The sequence below is a fragment of the Gymnoscopelus braueri genome (genome assembly GCF_963280865.1).
Source record: "Gymnoscopelus braueri genome assembly, chromosome: 6".
Lineage (NCBI taxonomy): Eukaryota > Metazoa > Chordata > Actinopteri > Myctophiformes > Myctophidae > Gymnoscopelus > Gymnoscopelus braueri.
In genome coordinates, this window is record NC_137607.1 from 51942738 (window position 1) to 51965308 (window position 22571).

At 41.2% G+C, this 22571-nt stretch overlaps 2 protein-coding genes across 2 annotated transcripts in view; both read left to right on the forward strand.

Moving 5' to 3' along the window:
• The window catches only part of hcn2b (hyperpolarization activated cyclic nucleotide-gated potassium channel 2b), a 247604-nt gene that overhangs the window by 118804 nt on the left and 106229 nt on the right, over window positions 1–22571 (forward strand). The gene's annotated exons all lie outside the window — the stretch shown is intronic.
• On the forward strand, window positions 354–7817 carry fstl3 (follistatin-like 3 (secreted glycoprotein)). Its single transcript, XM_080431581.1, has 5 exons — window positions 354–590; window positions 1128–1313; window positions 4389–4604; window positions 4975–5202; window positions 5788–7817. The coding sequence occupies exons 1-5, from the start codon at window positions 521–523 to the stop codon at window positions 5838–5840; spliced, it is 753 nt and encodes a 250-aa protein (XP_080287707.1). The 5' UTR covers window positions 354–520; the 3' UTR covers window positions 5841–7817.

The window sequence follows — 22571 nt, forward strand, 5'->3', positions numbered from 1 at the left end:
ACTGGTCCCCATCAAAATATCATTACGCAGGGATTTTGTGATTGTACGATTTACTTGTCCAAATTCATGGAAACAGATGTGACTGAAAAAATAAAAAAGTCTACTCCCACAACCTTGGACGTTTTCCAGGAATTAATTAGTCTAATATGATGTGAACAATGTTTTGTGAGGCAATACTGTATAATTGCCCTGCGTCTAGTAGTCTAAAGCTGGAGGGGATGGATCATTTCCTGACTCTGGAAATTGAGTCAGACTCAAACTGTGTCCTGCCCTGCCTTATTATTGGCTGAGAGCATCGCCCATCCCAGCAGCATAATTCCATCTGGGCCAAATATTTATATAGAGAGGGAGCGACATCACTTGTCCACAACACATTCATTCACGTAAGGGAGAACTACATCCAGAGAAGATAGGGCGATCCTTCCCATCGTCAGAATCACATCACTTGCCAAGAAAAGTTTTTCAAAAAAGCTTTTTTGTTTTGTTTTTGTGTTAGTAGATTTTTTTGTCTGTCAACACTATGAGCTTTTTCACCACTTTGCTGGGTGTAATTATTACTTTGTGTCAAATTGGATGGAATCCTTCCGATGGTGAGTGCTCTTTTTAATCTGTTTCCTGAAATGTGCTACTTTTTGTTAAGTTTGGTTTTTACTTTAATTGATGAAATTAACCCTCTTGCAATAATATTGATGATTGATGATAATCTGCATGTGTTTTTTACAGCATGTACATTAAGCAAGCTTATACTACAACTTAAACTACAGCATGTAGCCTACAAGAGAATTCAACTTCAAATTAAATATAGTATACCCTAATGTAGGCTACTTAGCATATGCTCAATATGACACTCGATATGTGGAATATTTACTGGTAATAATAGTAAATGTACTTGTAAAAGGTCACTGTAGGTCCATACCTTTCTGCTGACTGATAGAATACATGAAACAATGTAGAAGTCAAAAGGCTTTGGACAGACAGTTGAATAAAACTACATAATGTTCAACATTTCAACACAACGATAGATTTATCTCAAGGTTTGATCACATGAGTAGGTTAACGTTACTGTCCTTTTATCTTTTTTAATGACGTAACCTTATCACATGTGTGTCTATTGTGGTTCTGTCCAGCTGGGATGTGCTGGCTGCAGCAAAGCCAAGATCAGAGGTGTGACATGGTGTTGATGAGGGGGGTGACCAGAGAGGAGTGCTGTGCTGGAGGCCGTCTGGACACGGCCTGGTCCAACACCAGTCTGCCAATGAATGAGGTCAGCCTGCTGGGCTTCCTGGGAATTGTCTCCTGCAAACCCTGTAAAGGTACACAAACACATTATTCATCTCACTGCAACTCCCACAACCACCACCTGCTATAGTGAAGTGAAGAACTGATGATGATATCCTCTTGAGTCAGAATGGGCATTACCTTGATTCAGTAACTGCATAGAATTGATACGAAACAAAGCATAGAATATGAAGCACAAATAATTGAGATATATATATATATATATATATATATATATATATATATATATATACGTGTGCGTGTGTGCGTGTGCGTGTGCGTGTGCGTGTGCGTGCGTGCGTGCGTGCGTGCGTGCGTGCGTGTGTGCGTGTGTGTGTGTGTGTGTGTGTGTGTGTGTGTGTGTGTGTGTGTGTGTGTGTGTACACTCACAGTAGTGAGTAGTTATATGTCACCATTCATCACAGTTGTCAGTAGTGATCTTCAGGGTACACCAACCAATGTGTTTACTCATTTCTAATAATAACTAATCTTGTGTTGTGTTGTGTTGTGTTGTGTTGTGTTGTGTTGTGTTGTGTTGTGTTGTGTTGTGTTGTGTTGTGTTGTGTATCAAACCAAAAATCACAAACATCTATTAAAGGTGTCAGGTGTCCCTGATTAGCCAGTTACAGTAAAATGAAAACCAGTCATATTCCCTACTCTAGGTCCTCAAGAGGACCTAATTTTAAAAACACTGCTTTACACACTCTGTCTGAAGAGTTACTTATTTCAACCAAGCCATTTGCAAAGTGAGGTATTTATACAGTGAGTTCCCTAGCTGTGAAGCTTTTTAACAAAATGCAGGCATGGATCTAGGCCAGACGGATCTAACTCCCTCCAGCTGTCCCGAGAAGTTTCCTCTGTTGGAATTTCATCAAGGTTCATTCAGGTCCACCAGAGATAAATTCTGTTTTCATAGGGAGCACTTGTTCATGTGATCACTGGCCAAATTGTGAATTATGCTTGGTTACAAAATCCCAGCTACGGGCAGATCTAACCACACGAACCCTAGAGTCGCGATTCTGAGGCAAACCTTTGGCGAAAATAGCAGATCTACAATCTCGTAATGTGTTACTTTGCAATCTTGTAGATTTTATGTAGAGGTCAAAAAGAAAAGAAAAGAAAAAAGGAGCAGACCAAGTTTAGAGCCATATGGTCAACAAATAATATACTGTAGGGTTTAAGTGCTTAAGAAAACACTACCAACCCCTGGTTGGTTTGAAGTTGAACTGTGGGATTTATTCATGGTCTTGTCAGATGAAAAGAACCAAGACAGGATAATCTGCAAGTATGCATATTTAGATGATTTAATTTAGGCTGATTTAATTATATATACAGTATATAGTAACTCATACATATTACATGTTCCCTTGATATGACAACAAAGCTCAGCACTAAAATGCTACAGTATGAGTGAACTTGACACTGAAGCACAGTCTAGTCACTATTGCTACACTTGTTTACAAGTTGACATTGATGCCAGCTTAATCATCATCATCATTATTTAGCAGTTTGCAGTTTACAGCAGTGAAGAGAACACACACACACACACACACACACACACACACACACACACACACACACACACACACACACACACACACACACACACACACACACACACACACACACACACACACACACACACACACACACACACACACACACACACATACATTTGGCTCCCGATATCTGACTTTGCAACGCCAGACACTGCAAGATCATGATATTTTCCTCCAGACATTACCACCGGCCTCATCTGACCCAGAATGTTGCAGCCTTTGTTTATAAACGATCTAAACAATCTCATTGACAGCCTTACCTTATGATAGCCTGCGCTATTTGGATTTAATAGCACCTTTATCTCAAGGCAGATTAATTCATTCAAAAGAATCAGTTTAGCAAGCTGCTATTCTTCTCTTCTATAATTCCTCTGAATTTAAGTGAATCAAATCCCTTTACAATCAGTTTTTATCAGCCCTGGCTAGACTAGATGGCTGTTTACCCCCATAACCAGAAGAGTGAAATCAATTCCTGAACACTTAAAAATGCCAGCCACATGCCTAAAATTCTGTGTCTAACCTAATTGTGTAACACTATCCTGATCATCTGGCATTCTGCGGGAGAAAAATGTTGGCATCATGAATGTCACTGGATGCTTAATGGCCTAACGTCAAGAAAAATGTATGTCTGGAATGATATCATGGTATATGGGCTGATAAAACGACTTCCAGTTAGGACCCTTGAGGTTTAGCGTCACTCCTCAAGGTTGATTCACAGCATTCCTGGACACTGACTATATAGTGCATGTGTCTGACACTCATCTTTGAATTGGTATGTTAATAGAAAGAATCTCCAACTACTTTCTATCACACCACACCAACACCACCATATGATAGGGTTCTTGTCTACTGATTATTCAATAAGAAGGGGGATACACACTACCGGTGTGAGAAGATTCCAGACTATGTTGCTGTATGAAAAAAACGTTCCTGCTTTTGTGCATGGGATCCCAGAGGCTCAGTGCTGAGGAAGCTGAGCAGTGTCCCCCCCATAACAGGCTCAGAAAGGTCCTGGGAAGGGGCCTGCATGAGGTGTCTGATGTTGTCTCTGCACTGTGTAGGATTACAGTTCCTCCTGAGCTTTGACGTTATGGGGTGTTAGTGGAGCCTGGGCTTCCTCATTTAAGACCCGTCTCTCAGCCTGTAAACTTCCCTGACAGCTCTTTGAACTCTGTCTGCCAGCGGAGCCCCTCCATCCATCCCTCCACAGGGGCTTAGCCCAGTCTGGGTGCAGCAGCACAGATGGATCTCACTGTTATGAAAACACGGCAAACCTCACATTCCGCGCCCGGCGAGACATTCCCGCGTGTGACCGTCAATAAAGAGATATGATTATTGTAAATATTGTGCAGAGTGGAAAAACTGTTATGCACGGCGGGGAAATCCCCCCTCACTTTCATGGCCTGGTTTAATTAGGAAATGTCTGCATATCACCTGATGTCTGCGGACTTGTTATTACACTATAACAGTAAAAAAAAACTAAAAAAACTGAGTACATCTGAGACTGTTTTTTTTTTCTCCCCCCCCCCTTTCTTTTGTGTGCTTTTTTAGAGACTTGTGAGGGCGTGAAATGCAGCCCGGGGAAGGTTTGCAAGATGAAGACCGGAAGGCCTCAGTGTGTGTGTTCCCCTGACTGTTCCCACATCTCCCGGAAGCACGCCGTGTGCGGCAGTGATGGGAGGTCGTATAAGGATGAGTGCGCTCTGCTGATGGCCCGTTGCATGGGACATCCTGACCTGGAGGTCATGTACCAGGGAGAGTGCAAAAGTAAGCACGTTTTAAAATCTATACTGTACATACAGTAGGTGTAGGAAGTAAGATTTAAAGGGATAGTTCACCCCCAAAATGTCTTTTTTTCCATCGATTAGTCACCTTATGGAGATTTGAATTCATGGATACATTTTTTGTTTTTGTCGCATTCCTAAGCCAATAATTTGATGACCGGCAGCGGTTCCGGTAGGAGACACAAAGAGTCTCCTTTGTGTCTCCTACCGGAACCGCTGCCTGAACGATCCCTTTCAGTGGACTATGCCATGTCCACGCCACCCAAAGCTTTTTTTCAGCTCGATTACAAACATTTCAACTCGTTCACAGAACACAGACGGCCTAAATTTGTTTGTTCTTGCACCCTCTTCAGAGTCATGCTCCAACGTGGTGTGTCCGGGCACTCACACCTGCGTGACGGACCAGACCAACAGCGCCCACTGCGTGATGTGTCGCACCACCCCCTGCCCGATACCCATGGCCTCTGAGCAGCCCATCTGTGGCAACGACAACATCACCTATCCGAGTGCCTGCCATCTCCGCCGGGCCACCTGCTTCCTGGGCCGGTCCATAGGAGTCCGTCACTATGGTCACTGCAACAGTAAGAGAGTTCCCCTTTTCTCTGACTGTCACCGTCTCTCTACATATGCATGTGTGTCTGTCATACAAATATAGAAATTAGAATGTTCAATTTAGGCATATAGCAGACACTCTTAATCCAGAGCGATTTACAGTAAGCAGGTTTATACAAGGTTTGATTGATTGAATACTTTATTAACAGTTTGCAAAGCGTAGGGAAGTACAGTACAATACAAGGTCTGTTAAGAGCATTTTAAACCCAAGATAGCACTATGGCTTGTTTCCATTGGGGTCCTTTGTACTCAATTCATTGAAACATTTAATGACAGACAAATAAACACTACTATGCAAAAATATCATAGTAATAGTGTTAATACATCAAATGCATAGAAATAGTCATCTAGGATCGTGGGTAAACCAAGAACCTTGTGTATTATTTTATATACTGTCGAGGCCATGATAATCCAGTCTCGAACCGTCTTTTGTGAGTAAGTCTCTCGTAGGACCTTATGGTAATATCCTTTACAAAGCTGACTCTCTCTCTCCCCCTCTCTCTTTCTCTCTCTCCACTCTCTCTCCCCACCTCCCTTTTCTTTCTCGCCCACAGATCCTCCAAGGAAATCTCATGATTTTGAAGGCAGTGAGGAAAATGCAGTCTAAATGGACTCTTTACATTATAGTCCTAGAATCCTCCTTTCCCTTTGATACTGTAGGTTGATCAACAAGTTAATTTCCACAATGACACTCCTCTAGCTTCAAATGATGACCTCTTGTTCGACTATCACTCACTCCTACCCTGTGTACATAAAATGACAATACATTTGACTTGGGAGACCTTGTTGGAAGATTTTCTTTGGCGCTATTGTTTCTTCCAAAAAAGGAAACCAAAAATTGTTTTGTTGATGCATGTGTATTGTATGTAGATTGGGAGTGGGGTTGTGGAACCAGGGGTAGATGGAGACATGAGTCTTGAGAGAGAAATATCGTTACTGTTGGGCAGAAACCGCTTATCTCCATACTTTAATTCAATGAATAAATATTTTTAAATTAATGCCCTACATGATCATACTACTACAGTGTCATGATCAAAAATAGCAGATCTACAACCTCAAAACGTGGCTGTTTTTGCTTTTCCCCCCGAATTTGAATCCCGAAAAGTAACAGTTTTGGACATATGAGGTTTCCCCTTCACAGCAACGATATGTAGTGTTCTTTGTGGGAAATGTGTGCATAATGTAAATAGAATACCACTACTATTTATTGGAGAGGGTATTAAGCTCTATTTATGGTTTTATCTTGTATACAAATATATTCCTAGAACAGCTGATGCAAATATGTATTTATTATGTTATTTTGTTTACTGTGTATGTACTATAATGGTCACTGGCATTCGTTCATTTGTACAACTTTTTACATTTGTTTACTGTTACCCCCCAGCTCGCGTACACCCCACACCCTGTTCCAACAACACACACGCACGCACGCACGCACACACACACACACACACACACACACACACACACACACACACACACACACACACACACACACACACACACACACACACACACACACACACACACACACACACACACACACACACACACACACACACACACACACACACACACACACACACACACACGCGCACACGCACGCACGCACTCGCGCATACACACACACACACACACACACACACACACACACAAACTATGTCCCCTTAAAAGCTGTATGGAAAGTAACTTTAATTTGTTTGGAAACGCAATACCACTTTATATTGTACCCTGCCAATGTGGTTCTAATTCGCCACAACCAAAAACAGGACAACTGCAGCTTGTGTGCTGTCTGGATTTCGCCCTTTGTTTGGAGGTGAGGGAGGGACTCAGTCCAAACAAAACCATACAGTATCTCCTCTTTCTCTCTCCTCCCTCCCTCCCTTTCGCTCTCTCTCTCTCCCTCCCTCTCCTCATCCATCTCTCCCCACACATGTTTACGCTGGACCCTAATCAAAACTCTAGGCCACCCGCTGATCACTAAAATTAACAGTTTAGTTCTTTCTCTGGGAGTTTTATTTTCTGTTGGTTCAACACCAAGCCTTCCACAATACCTCCACTGTTGATGCCTTGGCTTTAGTCCATAAATCGGTGGGTCACACAAGTTCACTCCAATGTTGTTGTTGTTTTTGGTTCCTTTGAATTGACTGTGATTTTTAAAGAACTTACTAGACAGACAAGAATGATTTGCCTCATTTAATTGAAAGCCAAATCACATTAGTCTGGGAATGGGCCTCGATTTGGGCCAATTCCGCTCACCTGACTGCGCCGCCAACGTAGATGAATGTATCTGTTCATTGTTGACACTGCTGCCCATTGGAATTTTAGTATAAATGGCTGATTTTCAACTGTCAGAGAGCTGATTTTTTTTAAACTCAAAACAAAGGTTGAGTTTCAACAGCCTTCTTGGTGTATTACCAAATATTTCTTTGTGAAAACTTCAGTACAACACAAAAGATTCTCTTGTAAATAGAAGTTTTGTGTAACTGTGTACCTACTGTAAAGTTTGAATGATAAATGCATCAACTTATTTTTGTATTTTTGTACTGCCATTTCAACTCAACATAAAGTATAATGTTTGCCATTAATGTCTCCGCTTATTTTGTCTAATTCATTGACAAATCATACTCCCTGCTAAAGATCAACATGGCGTCACAGTCCCATGCTGTGTCCAGAATCAATATCAATTTCAAACCCTGGCTGTTGTCATTGTTATGGCATACTATAACTATGTACCGTAACCAGTATTGCCAGATTCTGTGAGAGAAACAAGCAACCAGGTCTAGGAAAACCAGCCCAAATGAAGCAACTATGGGCCACATGAGTACTTTAACATGTACATCAGCTATTTGAAAATAGCTGATCTACAAGCTCACAACGCGTCGCGATGCGACGCGTTGTGAGCTTGTAGATCGGCTATTTTCAAATAAAGTCTTGCGGGGAAATTATAATAAGCAGATCTGGCAACCCTGACTGTAACTGGCATTTTAAAACAATTTTTAAAGTTTAAACACACTACTATCGCCTACATGAGGTTACGGTTATGCACTAGATGCTGCAGGGGGCCACAGGTCAGGCACTATAGTGTCAGACATACGTTATATTTCTTGAGCCATCCAGCCATGCAGCCAGCCTGTGCGTGACATGGTAGGGCCTCCTCCCTGACAAGGTCTCTCTTGGGAGGTAGCAGAGAATCAAAGCCAGGCTGAGCAGCTTTTCTGCCCCCCCCTCTGTTCTGGGTGAGGTAGGAGTGGAGTGGTGGTGCTGGTGGAGTTGAAGGATGGAGGGTGAAGACACTGTGGGGATGAATAAAAGAAGGGGCCTTACTGACTCTGTATAAAGTACCTCCCTTGTTTATTTCTGTCTTATTCTCTCCTCTCTCCCCCTCTCTCTCTCTCTCTCTCTCTCTCTCTCTCTCTCTCTCTCTCTCTCTCTCTCTCTCTCTCTCTCTCTCTCTCCTGCAATGTGCCATGCAGCCGCATCTGGTTCAGGTTTACAGAGATGTTTATATTCTTATCCAGCACCCTTTTATTACATTGGGACTGGAATTAGATGTTTTGTTTTTGCAAACAAGGAAAATAACAATGAATTTGAGGGGCTGTTGTTTTGTCCCGCCACACAAAAGTCCTTAAATTTATGTTTCTTTCTTTCTTTCTGTTTTTCTTTCTTTTTCTTTTTTACGTTCTGCGAGATCTCCACATGAAAGTCACAGTATCGAAAGAATGGTCATTTGTTATGGCACTTTGACACTGCAGTTCTAAGCACCAGCATACACATATTTTTGGTCAGATCTTGTCGTGAAGCACAGAGACACAATCTAATTGTTTTTCCTAGCGAAAAAGATTTTTGTTTTGGCAAATTTAGGTCCATCTAGCAATCAATGAAGCCTTTAAGCTTAATTTATACCACAAGCTAACAAAGCTGTTAGCTTTTACAGTAGATCATATCTTTTTGGCAAGCGACACTGTCGTACTACAGAGTATAAATCAGGCTTTATGCCATGCAGCACGGTTTCTCTCACTATGCTGGACATGCACTGCTAATAAATATTATACACCTTTATAATCTTTCATTACTGGAGGTTCGGGCCCCTACGCATCCCTCACATCTAGAGTTCTGAGTCATATAGTGTCGGGGGCTTTGTCAGAGTACCCGTTGTACTTGTCTGTCTGTCTCCCTTTTGTGTCCATATATGGATATCTCTGTATCTGTCTGTCTACCCGTGTCGCAGCTCGCTTTTATGGCCATATATGGAGATACCTGATGTCACGTATAATGCCTTATACCCTGTAATTGGCATGCCCATATATGGACATATCTGGACAAAAGCATATCTGGACAACTCGGCGGCGGGCACCGCACTCCCTCGAGTCCTTGCCGACGCGCGCGCCGAGTTTGAAGTCAGTCGGTCTCATATATGCACATGACCATATAGGGCATAGCGGTTGGATCTGTGGCTCTGGATAAGCTCCGCAGCTGAATCTGTCGACAACTCCCATTAAAACGTTTAGAGTTGTTGTTATTAGGAATGAAAACAAAGGAGCACCACCGGAAGAGGAGGGCTGAAGGAGAGTGAACGGGCCGACATCCAGTCTCTACACGGGGAATTGGGCGGTGCCCCCAGAGGCAAATTTCAAGGGAAAAAACCCGATGGTTCCCAGATAAGAGTCAGATCTCCTCCCAGTAGCCAGTTTTAATATGGGATTTAGGATATGCATACTTATGTTACTCTGCATAGAAACAGTAGCCTATATGTGTAGAGTCATCTATAAACTATTACATGGCCAGGTACCTTGTGTCCGTGTAGCTCAGTCGGTAGACCTCTCACCTCTTGATAGCAAGGTCATGGGTTCGATCCTAGGCACCGCTAACTCAGCGTATGAGTGGCATGGCTTGGGTGTGGCAAGTCGTACAGTAAGTACTGGGAGCTGATGGTATATGTGGCGCTCCGCCTCGGCAATCCATCTCCCAGGGGTCTAGTGCATTGTAATAATAGACTTCCGCGTTCTCGACTGATACTGACAAGAAGCCTCTCTGACCTGCTTACTTATAACATGGCCAGTACAATAAATCCTTTAACCAATGTTTGTTTCTATTTTAAACAGTTTGGTAACACTTTACTTAAAGGTGGTGTCTATAATGCATTATAATGACGTTTATAATGCATTATTATGCACTTATAAGGCTTCATAATACTAGTTATACATATACCTATATAACTTATAACACGGTTTATCAAGTATTATAAGCGCTGGTCATAATGCATTACAAGCTCAGTGGAACATGCACCGAAGGAATTTGCACTGAAGACACCTAGATATTTCAGAGAATGCCAGACTTTGTATTGATTGTGTTGCTCAATAATACAATGATTTTCACACATTGTAAGTCTGTGGAAGAAATGATTGTATCAGATATCTGTTGTCCAGCTGTTTCAAATTGCCCGGTCACTGCATGCAGTCATCGTGACTTTGCAACAGTAATCCTTGTAAACTGTATATCATTACGACACAGCCTTCTGACTCACATAGGATATGATGCTACCCTTGTCACACAATGGGGGCAGTGGCATAACCACAGGGTACGTGGATGAGCCATTTCAAGGCTATTCTAATTACACTGAGAATACCACCTCAGATATTTGTTTCAGTCACACCACACTCTACTTTACAATCTGCCATCTCTGCTTCCTGAATGGATGGAATGGGACTGCACACGTTGTGTGTGTGTGTGTGTGTGTGTGTGTGTGTGTGTGTGTGTGTGTGTGGTGTGGTGTGTGGGTATGTGCGTAGGTGCAGGGTCATGTCTGATGTGTAACACTGATGGATCATACACCTATCTGTTTGGTTCCTGGAGGCCACCTGTTGTAGCCACAGGGTCAGACACACACATGGCACCGCAATTACTATAGCCGAGTTGTTTATATTCTTACAAAAGTGTGTGTTTAGCGTTACACACACAACATTTCAGAGCTGTTCGCTCATTTTCTCCTGACACGTAATGCTTATTTCTCAACACGGAACATCCCCTCGTCCATTAACATCCACATGGTGTATCATTTCCTCTGTACCGCCTTACTACTTCCAGTAAGATGACAGCCGACAGTTAGCTTTGCGTCGATGTTGTGATGAAACCAGACGCTGCGGAGTGCCTGAGAGACCACCCACTCATTGGATCACGCCACTAGACCATAAACAGGCCCGTCCCACACAGCTGAAAGTAATAGATATCACAGCTATCACTGCATCAGAACATATCTGCCTCAGACGTCATTTCCCGTGTACTGACTTCATTTCATGACTTGTCTTTCAGTCATGTTAAATCTCCCATACAGTGCATATTAACTCCTGATGGTAGATCTCTGACACAAGAACCTGTAAGTCGGTGATTCTCAATGGTGAGGAAATTGCATGTTCCACCACATAATTAGCAAAACACTAAGGTTTTAATGATAATTTCATGGTATTTTTTCTTTGAAACCTTGGGATTTTTTTTTTTTATTATGACAAAAAATAATTTAAAGTATGCTATGTTAGTTCCATCGATCCAAGCCGGAATACAGTCGATTTATTGACCATTAAAATATAAAATAAACATGCTCTGAAAATGCACGCAGCCCAACCATTTGACCACTTAACGCAGCAGACGATTCAAGTGGGCCCTGATTCAGAAAGGTCATGTAAATATTAGGGTCAGCTCAATCTCTTATACAGTCAAAAGTCTTATTGCTACACAAGTTCTGTTGTCTTTATGATCACTGCCCGTGCCCAGCCCCAACAGTTCATCTTTACAGGGTTAGGATGGGAGAAGATTCTAAATCTTGAAAACAACAGAGGTGGAAGAAATACACATCTGTTACTTAAGTAAAAGTACCAAAATACCCATGTGAAAAGAAACGGTCCTGCATAAAAAAAAGTATGAGCACTAAGCAGCACAATGCACTAAAGTAAAAGTATACTGTTTGGTTCCTCTGGACTGATTTATGAGTATATTATGACATATTAAATTATCAAAGAGTTAAAGCTGCTCTATTTTCTCATAGCAATCATGGCTGTAGAGTTTGTTCGGTAACAGGGGTCGATCTCCCGTCTCAACAGGTCTTTAATAAACAGAAAATACATTTTCAGGTGGGTTGCCAAAAGAGAGAACCGATTTATCAGCTTCAATTATAGTGTTCCAGTTCCATTTTGTGTATTGCTGTATGTTATCCATTGTATCAAATCTTCATCTGAAATGTAAAAATGGAAGTATACCACAAAACTGTACATAAGTACTGTACATTTAGTTGCCTCCCAACACTGGAAAACAACATTTTGAAACTATACTCACTAGACAGAAAAAGTAGTGTTACTAGAGGTACGTTTACCATATTCTGGTACAAAAACAACTTGAGTTGGTAAGGATCAGGCCATCATGACAAGAAATCAGTAGATTAGGGGAGTAATACCAAGCTCTAATTGTTCCCAATTAAGCCTGTTGAATTATTTGATTTCCTGGTTGTGTCTTCTGGGACAAGGTCTTTTCTGGTCCAGGCATTCTGCGTGTGGTCTTACAGTACAGCATGTCTAGCAGCAGGGCATGTGTACCGGGATAACAACATAATGTTCAGCAAAGTGCTGGGAGATATGTAAAATATTTGACATGATGAAAGAGATTTGACCTTATATTTCTACTATCCAGGAAGTCTAAAAAAAACTACATATTTTCATTTCATTTTTCTTCAGTTGTAATTTATGTTGATTGATATGTCACACACACTTTGTGGCTGAAGCACAATTCAGGCTCGAGTGAAGTAACAATTCCGTGTTGAGCAAATATGGGACAAATGCTGACCAAAGACATAAACTGTAACGACATGGTCACAAAATGAAGTCTGGTGTCAGTGCACGCTAAAATAATGAGCTCCCTTAGCGTGAAAGTGACAATGAAGTGTGACAATTAGGATTAAATTTGATTCAGTGTTCACCTCCGCAATTTGAGGCCTGGGAACATACCATGCTAAGACCACAATCTCCCATCAAGTTTCAGGTGGCCCTTGCACGATGAAAACCTTTCTTTTTCTTTTTCTTTTTTATAAGTGTTGGCCCAACAAAGAGCCCAAATACCTATTTGTTTATCACGGAAAGTTGGTTCAGTTCCCTGACAGCTCTCCTGCATTGCAGTTTGACAAGCAGAAATCCAGCAAAGATGAGAATGGCAACACTCAACAACACTGCCTTGATTTTGATTTAATTACAATTTGAAGTCTCAGTAGCAGCAGCTACAATTACCATTAGGACACAATTAGCCAACTCACCAGTGACTTCTAGAGTTCCTATGTTTGGCACCTGGGGACGATATAACCCTAAAGACCTTTGCGGCCCATATGGTACCTATTTCCCTTGGCTATAACACTGCGCTCAAGTAAACAGACTGATTGTCAGTGAAATTAGGGGACTGGTTGTGTGGTGTCATTAGCTTTAGTGCTGTTCAGCACAGAGCACAGAGGCAAGCCATGAAGCAAGACATGAACACACAACACAAGCATGCACACCCACCCACACGCACACACATACGTACATGCCAGTAAAGGTATAGTATATCTCCCCCAACATCTATGAGACATCAATAGACCTGTTGGTATTGGCTAGTATTTATGTTGTTTTTTATTGTCTTAACAGAGCCCAGTTAAAACTGCAGTAATAAACGCTACACGTACACTCAATAGGAATTAAACTGTAGCATTTGGCAGACACTGTTTCCAATCAGGAGGTGAATCAACATCAACATCAACTTCGGTCAAATCAACCATGTGGAATGAAAATCTGATGAAGCAAAGATTGGGGAGAGACAAAAAAAAAGAATCCAAACCAAGCACAAATGTGACATGCTGTCCCCGATATAATGTTGTTTGCCTGACCAGGTTGCTGTCTACCAAATATTTATGAGTACATGCTGTATCTAAACTAAGTCTGTGCAGATCAAACAGTGTGGCAGTCAGCTACAGAACCCTGGTTACAATAGAACCCCAAATACAAAATAAAATCAAGACTTCATGTGCACAAAAACAAGATTTAGCATTGAGTTACCACAAACCTTAATATTATGACAAAGAGCGCTAGACTTTAGCTGCTAGTTATGTTGATGTAGAAACATTTATATTTTTTTGCTGCTTCATGATGCCATTGTATGAACTAATACTCCAAAACAAACATGCTATTGTCTATGACACAGCACCTCACCACAGAGTGGAAAAAGTCTGCGGACAGGACAAAACCATTGAAAAACACAAGTTGAGGAGAAGTGGTGCTGGTTTGGCAGACCAGCCACAATCTTGAGTGTGCCTACTGTGTCTCAAATTGCAGTATATATTTCTTAATGCGTTGGTGAGGTTTTACATCTGCTCTTTCCACCACTAATGTAGATCTTTACAGCCTTCTGGCTCTCACTTCGTGGACATTACTGTAAATGTGTGCATAATGTGTGCAGAATGTGTGTGTGTGTGTGTGTGTGTGTGTGTGTGTGTGTGTGTGTGTGTGTGTGTGTGTGTGTGTGTGTGTGTGTGTGTGTGTGTGTGTGGGTGGGTGTGTGTGTATGTGTGTGTGTGTGTGTGTGTGTGTGTGTGTGTGTGTGTGTATGTGTGTGTGTGTGGGTGTGTGTGTGTGTGTGTGTGTGTGTGTGTGTGTGTGTGTGTGTGTGTGTGTGTGTGTGTGTGTGTGTGTGTGTGTGTGATGCTCAGCACTTGCAAGAGACTAGTGAGACTAGAGACAGTGAGTGTGCCTGGAGGGAGAGAGAAACATCGATGGGTGGGACTGAAAACAAGTGACGCATGACTAAGAGGCCCAGGAAGTTCCAGCAGGCGGCTGTTATTGCCGTTTGTTTTCGTGTGTACGTGCGTGTGTGTGCGCGTGCATGTATGTGATCTTGGGGCCCTGCGGAACTGTGCAGGGCATTCCCTGCTGGAGTGTCTGGAACAGCTCTATGGGGTGACAGAGGCAGCAACAGACCATTGCAGCCTACAGTATCTGCACACCACCTCGGCAGCGACACGGTAATGCCTAAAGGCTGCTGTAAACCTATGAGGTGTGGTAAGATATATTACAGTCACTGCAGATATTTTACCCTATAAATTCCTTGTGTTTGCATATACGTATTTCTATATAGCTTGGCGCGCCTTACTTTCATAAGACAATTTGTGTAGCCTACAGCTTGGCATACAGCCAGTAAATAATGCTCTTAACATTTATCTTTGGTGAGTTATTTCTTGTCCATATATTCTAATTTCTAACTCCTGATTAGTTCTAACCTGAAGAGCATCATGTGGATGGTACTCGGGTATGGCCGAGTTGTTTTCTGCAACGAACACGACCTGTCTCTGACCCTCGCGTGTGCCCCACAGTCACTCACTCCCCAGATTGGATTGCAACAATGAACATTGGACTGTGACGGCGGTGACACACTGGGTGCAGGGGGGGGACAATAGCTTACCTCAGCCAAGCAGACATAGCAAACCTCATTGCTATCAGACACTCTCTAATCTCAGCCCATGGGACAGACGTGTCTATCCTGCTCCCACACGGCCAGATCAGACATAACAATGTGGTGCGAGAGGACATTAGGACGTAACTCGATTACAATATGGCCCCTGCTTTGCTCTGATCTCATTACAATTTAAAATATCTATATTATATTATAAACAATGTTAGGAAATTAAAGAGTTTCTGCACAGTTACAGTTTTTATGGATTATTTTGCAACTATATCATAAAATTAAAGTTAAAACCAATTGTATGCTTTATTTTTGTATGATTTGAAACCTGCTTATCCAAGAGCAGGTAACTTACAATTTGCATCATATAAAATGTCTCTGAAAATCTATTTGCCTATAAAAAACAAGCATTCTATCTATATCCATAAGAGCTTGGTTATGTTACAGATGTCTGTGTTAACAGTCTGGGGCTATTCTGTTCAGAGGCATGAAATTATACATCAAATCAGGCCAGACAGCTTGAGAGCTGTGATTGGCTGTGAGACAGTCAGATGGGAACTCCTACTTATTTTCAACATGTGGTGCCAAGCACTAGAGATATTTCTCAAGGTAGCCCAGTAAACTCAATACCCCTGCATACAAACCTGCCATAGCCACACATAAATCAGCAATGCTACGGCCCTCTGGAGATAAGATTAAAGTTACCTGAGAAAAAGTGAAATATCAAAGGATATTTACTCTTCCACTCCAAAAATAAAAACAGACGGGTGGCTTTAGCTGGTAGTTATAAATCACTGGGACGATGCCTCTTAAATTACTCCTTGTTGAAATCTTCATGGCCACCTCTGGACAATATAAGGCCTTGAGGATGTCAATGCAACAAGAAATATATTCCCCGGCCCGTGTTAATAACTGTTGACATATTCTGTTGACATATTAATATACTGTTGACTGTGTGATATATTATTATTTCTTACATCTGAAACAGCAACTACGATTCCAAGATTAAAAGCTTTTTATTCCATTAAAGCAAGGAATAATAAAATCCATCTGTGGCTTGAGGCATGGCTCCTCGAAACCATATCGACATGATATACCTTTAAAACCCTAAAGTATGCTTGTTATACAGTAAAGGGGATGCAATAGGCTCTTCTCTGTCATCCTCCCACTCTTATACTCTGCGGTGGTCAAGGTTCTGGATGAGTCTTTTATGAAAACAGACCCTTCATCATGTCTCTGTCCTGCACCTCAAAGTGCAACAACACTTGATGCACAAAAGCGCCACCATGTGGCAACATTGTATAAAGCAACAATTAGTGGGTTATTGACTTCAAAGTCTGACAATAATAACGTTAATAACGTATTAACCCATAAACAGTGTCTTTACAGTTCCATTATGCAGTGGTGTAAAGTAACTAAGTACATGTACTCAAATACTGTACTTAAGTACAATTTTGAGGTATTTGTACTTTACTTGAGTATTTCCAATTTCCAATACTTTTACTTCTAGCCTACTCCACTACATCTCAGAGGCTAATATTGTACTTTTACTCCACTACAATTATTTGAAAACTTGAGTTACTAGTTACTTAGATTGTTGTAGATTTTGATTATTATTACAAAACATACATTAACCACTTCAGCCCAGTATACGTTTTGGCCATTTGAAAATAGCAGATCTACAAGCTCACAATGCTTCGCCATGCGACATATTGTGAGCTTGTACATTGATGCCAATGCCTTTGTACTTTGACTCAAGTACATTTAGAATTCCGGACTTTTACTTGTAACAGAGTATTTCTATATTGCAGTATTGATACTTTTACTTAAGTAAAAAATGTGAGTACTTTTTCCACCACTGAACAAAACCCCAGCAACTGACTGATTGAATTATTCATTGAATGGTTGAGTTAGCGCGGTCCGGTCGGACGTTGTAAACGCATCTTATTTCTCTCTAGGATCGATATGTCCCTTCCAGGACCCCGTAGTTCGCCAGCGTACCGTCAGTTACCAAGGATTCGTCAGCGGCGTCACACCTCGCTGTGTCACAACAACAACAACAATACCAGTGGTGGCACTGGTGGAAGAAGTACTCGCATGTTTTACTTAAGTAAAAGTATCAATACTGCAATGTAGAAGTACTCTGTTAGAAATAATTTACTTTTACTGTAAAAGTCCGGATTCTAAATTAACTTATAATTAAGTACAAAAGTATTGGTATCAAATGTAAAGTACCAAAAGTAGAACGTACTCATGCAGAATGCCCCATTTCACAAGTTTTCAAATGTATAAGTTGTATAAAAATCATTTGAAAATAGCAGATCTACAAGATCACAATGTGTGGTGATGCGACGTACGCATTGTGAGCAAATGTATTATAGGGCTGAAGTCATACCTGCCAACTCCCCTGTTTTCACCAGGAGACTCCTGTTATTTGACAATTTCTCCTGAACGTCTCCTGTTCTTCCATTTCTCCCTTTTCTCCTGTTTTGGGGGATAGGCGGGTGCAGATATGGTTTGACCCAAAAAAAATTGGAACAAAAGGTTTCTCAATGGTTTATTGTAGTATCAGGTGTACTTAATAACATATCAAAAGTCTACCAAAATCGGACCACTAGAAATGTAAAATTTTCAAGATGGCCGCCGCCAGTTCCTTAAAAGACCATTACTCCTCCATTATTCATCCTAGGCAAGTAATTTTGGTGTCTAACCCTATGTTTTGGTGATCTAGGAATCCAATTAGCTTATATAAATTATAGTGAAGTGATTATAAGTACAATTATGTATTGATAAGTACAATTATGTATTGAAAAATTGGTTATAAGGGTATTTATGTAAAGAATTAAGAAACTAGTCCAATATAAAAGGACATTTCTCCTTTTCCACGTGACATAATGCCCAGCATTGGTGATTTTACTTATAATTCAAATTCTGTTGAAGCTTTCAACAATTTATTTTGGGAATAAATGCATTATTACTGCGTGGTACTGAAATTAGTCAAAACAGGGCCGCCGCATGAAGGCTCAGTACCGCTAAACCCTATTTTTTTTAAAACTTTTTTCTTTCATGCTTTTGTATTTTACTAGAAGTTCTGCCCGCTACGCGGGCAGAACGACCGTACAGAATTCGACCGTACAGAATTCTAGTACTGTACGGTCTGTACTGTACTGTACTGTACTGTACTGTACTGTACTGTACTGTACTGTACAGTCTGTACTGTACTGTACTGTACTGTACTGTACTGTACTGTACTGTACTGTACTGTACGGTCTGTACTGTACTGTACTGTACTGTACGGTCTGTACTGTACTGTACTGTACTGTACGGTCTGTACTGTACTGTACTGTACGGTCTGTACTGTACTGTACTGTACTGTACTGTACTGTACTGTACTGTACTGTACTGTACAAAGCGCAAAACAAAAGCGAAACCTAACTGCAGCATGCACACCGAAAGCGAAACCTAACTGCATCATGCAAACCAAAAGCGAAACCTAACATGCAACTGACACCGGTGACTGATGTTTTTCCCGCTTTCAGCCAGTCTGCGGATTGTAGTATAGATATTGTTTTTGTATTTTTAGTATTTTTTTTTATATTTGTTTGTATTTTTCTTTTCTTTTCTCTTTTTCTTGGATCCACACCAGATTTACAATGAGTTATCACACAATGAGTTATCACACTCTTCCTGGCGGATTCTCACAATTCTCGACTTGACATGGTTCACAAGCAGGCATACATGGCAGTCCGTATTGTCTGCTACTACACCGTTATGTTTGGCAAGCAGTTTTGCAATTACAGTAGACCATATGCAGGAGGCTTTCTGGGGCAGCAGTTTTATTGGTCATAACTGGCACAAAGTGATTGTCCTCCAATCTCCATCCCCAATCCACCGGATTCATGTCACTCTCCATTTCAGTCCACACCATGATCTGGTAATAAACTCTTTGGCAGTGATATTTAGTCAAGGACTCTGTTGGAGGGAGATGTTCTGGGTTGACAAATGATTTGGCAGACACAATTTTCTTGCTAAGAAGTTTGTAGCGCAAAGATGAAAGTGAATCTGTATTCTTGCCACCAAACATAACTGCCATTGCCTTGCTCCCAAGGTCCTCTACCACATTTTTTGCTTGATTTGGGAGCAGATTTGGGAGCAGAAACCCATTCACCATATTGGTGTATGGTAAAGTCAGCATAGGACTGTGCAATGACACCATAACTGTCACCCATTTTCCATGGCAAGCGATGAATCAGGGAGCCACCATCAAGGACATACTGTTCAGTTGGTGGGATAGAATCCAGTATAGTTTTCTTTGATTCCTCGCTTGACAGTTCAGTCACTGCCTGAGCTAGTTGGGGTTTGTCAGCCTTACGGAATATTTATTTGGCTTCAAACAGGGCTGCAGGGAATGGGCTGAGCTCATAGGTCATTACATCTTCCAGTGAAAGGTCTCCGGTTTTTGACATAATCAGAAATCGTTGGAACAACAGAGCAGGATCAATGGTTCGGTCTTTGGTAACTTTGATGCTAGACTCATCTGCAAGAGTTTTTGCCCGGTCTTTGCGTTTGAATGAGATCCCAAAAATGGGCTTTCCAACAATTTTTTCAATGAACTCATTCACAACAGTCTCAAACTCATGAATATTCACGTCTTCTTTGGCGACTACACCAGTCACAATGTTTCTCAGAGATGGGTCTAGAGAGAATGGTTTAAAAGTGCCACGTTTTTCTTTGATCTTTTCCTGGTCAGCGTGATCTCGTTTCATCCTGGAATCTGTGGATTCTCTGTGTTGCTCACTGGTCGTGTAGATGAGATCATTGAATTCCTGCATGGCATTGTTGTACTAGTTAACTTGAAATGGGAGACCATTTCAAAGGGTTTTAATAGAGTCACAAACAAAATATTGGAATTCACAATTATCTAATTGTATCTCTGCAATTTGGACAAGTCCAATGGATTCCTAGGCCCCAAAAACATACGGTTAGACACAAAAAGTACTTGTCTAGGATAAATAATGAAGGAGTTAGGCTGTTTTAATGATTTTTTTGGGCATCGTGGACGCCATCTTGAAAATAACACCTTTCCAGTGATCAAACTTTGGTAGACTTTTAGTATGTTATTCAGGACACCACATACTACAGAAAACAGTTGAGAAACCTTTTGTTCCAATTTTTTTGGGGTAAGGTGCTTTTTTTTCATATATGCACCCGCCTAGGAGTGCACCGTTTTTGTGTGGCAACCCATTTGTCAAAGGCCCATATAAGACCTCTCCTCACCGAACAGGGTTAGCCCTATGGGTTAGCCACAGCCATTCATGTTAATTTGCTAGTTCCTTGAGTTTTTGAAATGTAAATCACAATGGCAGTATTTGATTGTTTTTTTGTTGGAAGGTGAGTGGGGTCTCTCTCTCTCTCTCTGCATGCCACTTTGATTCTGGCACACACACCCCAAAAAAAACATCTCTTTCTGAGAGAATGGGAATGTTACTCTTTTATTGTCACTTTATGTATATTTTGTCTGGATAAACTCCAGTCCCACATACAGTGTACACATACACTCCATGTATCTAAGTGATACATTGTAATTGAATGCAATTTGAAATAGATAGTCACTTTTAATTTTGACTGAGATAACCAAAAATACAAACAAACTCAATATGTGACCATGGACGTCAGTAGAATCAGGGGCATGTATGTGGACGAGTGTAGAATGTTGTATGGGTGTGAAAACAAAAAGACTGGAATGCCCCAGCAAGCCGCACGCTATGTGTGGTGTGTGACTTACTTCCCTGCAGCCTTTTAAATAGAGGGAGAACCAGGTGGGCCAGATCTCCACTGATGGCAAACTCCGCCCTTCAATCATTCTCTGAAACACAGACGCCATGTTAGTAACCATGACAACCACGTTAGCTACCCTGACAACCCTAGGGGTGTCACAATATGTACTCAAGTACTGTACTTCTGTACAATTTTGAGGTATTTTACTTTACTGGAGTATTTCCAATTTTCAGTACTTTTACTTTCACTCCACTACATCTCAGAGGCAAATATTGTACTTGTTACTCCACTACAATTATTTGAAAACTTTAGTTACTAGTTACTTTGTAGATTTGGATTACTATTTCAAAACATACATAACCCACTTGAGCCCATTTCAGCCATTTGAAAATAGCAGATCTACAAGCTGAAAACTGAAATGGGAGATTGATTGATTGATTGATTGATGTACTTTATTTAGTAAGACATGAGAACAACAGTACATGGAAGTACAAATTCACAATACAAGGTCTACTAAACTGGAAGACTCATAAAGCACTAAGCTTGTTTAAAATGAGATCCCCATGCACACAAATCATGATGACATAGAAGAGACAGACAGATACACACTACTATACAGAACGTCATACAATCAGCTTACAGGTTACTGGTATGAAGAGTGAAAAATATGTTAAGACTTAGACAGGGGCCATTTTCGAATTGCAGCCTCCTGAAGGTGTATCTTTAGGGCAGTTTTGAAAGTGAGTAGGGTTTTACACTCCTTTACTCCTTTTGGTAGGGCATTCCACATTTTTGTTGAATAGCATGAGAACGAGTTCATTCCCTTTGTTGAGCCAAATCTGGGTTGAACATGATTCGTGGAGCTGCCTCTGGTGTTATGAACTTCATTAACGTTTTGGAAGCATTTTGACAAATACAGGGGGATCCCAATGTTGTGGTGTATCTTGAAGACCAGGCCCATTGCAAGTTGCTGTACTCTGTCCTAAACCCTAAGCCATCCAATCCTAGCAAAATGAGCAGGGGATAGATGGGTTTTGTGATTGAGGCCAAGAAGTAGCCTTACTAGTTTGTTTTGGGATGTTTGGAGCCTTGT

Excerpts from the sequence above, each read along its gene's own strand:
- fstl3 (XM_080431581.1), top strand. The coding sequence starts at position 521 with ATGAGCTTTTTCACCACTTTGCTGGGTGTAATTATTACTTTGTGTCAA. Across the intron at positions 591-1,127 it reads TGGATGGAATCCTTCCGATG|CTGGGATGTGCTGGCTGCAG; the intron begins GTGAGTGCTCTT and ends GGTTCTGTCCAG. Across the intron at positions 4,605-4,974 it reads GTACCAGGGAGAGTGCAAAA|AGTCATGCTCCAACGTGGTG; the intron begins GTAAGCACGTTT and ends CACCCTCTTCAG.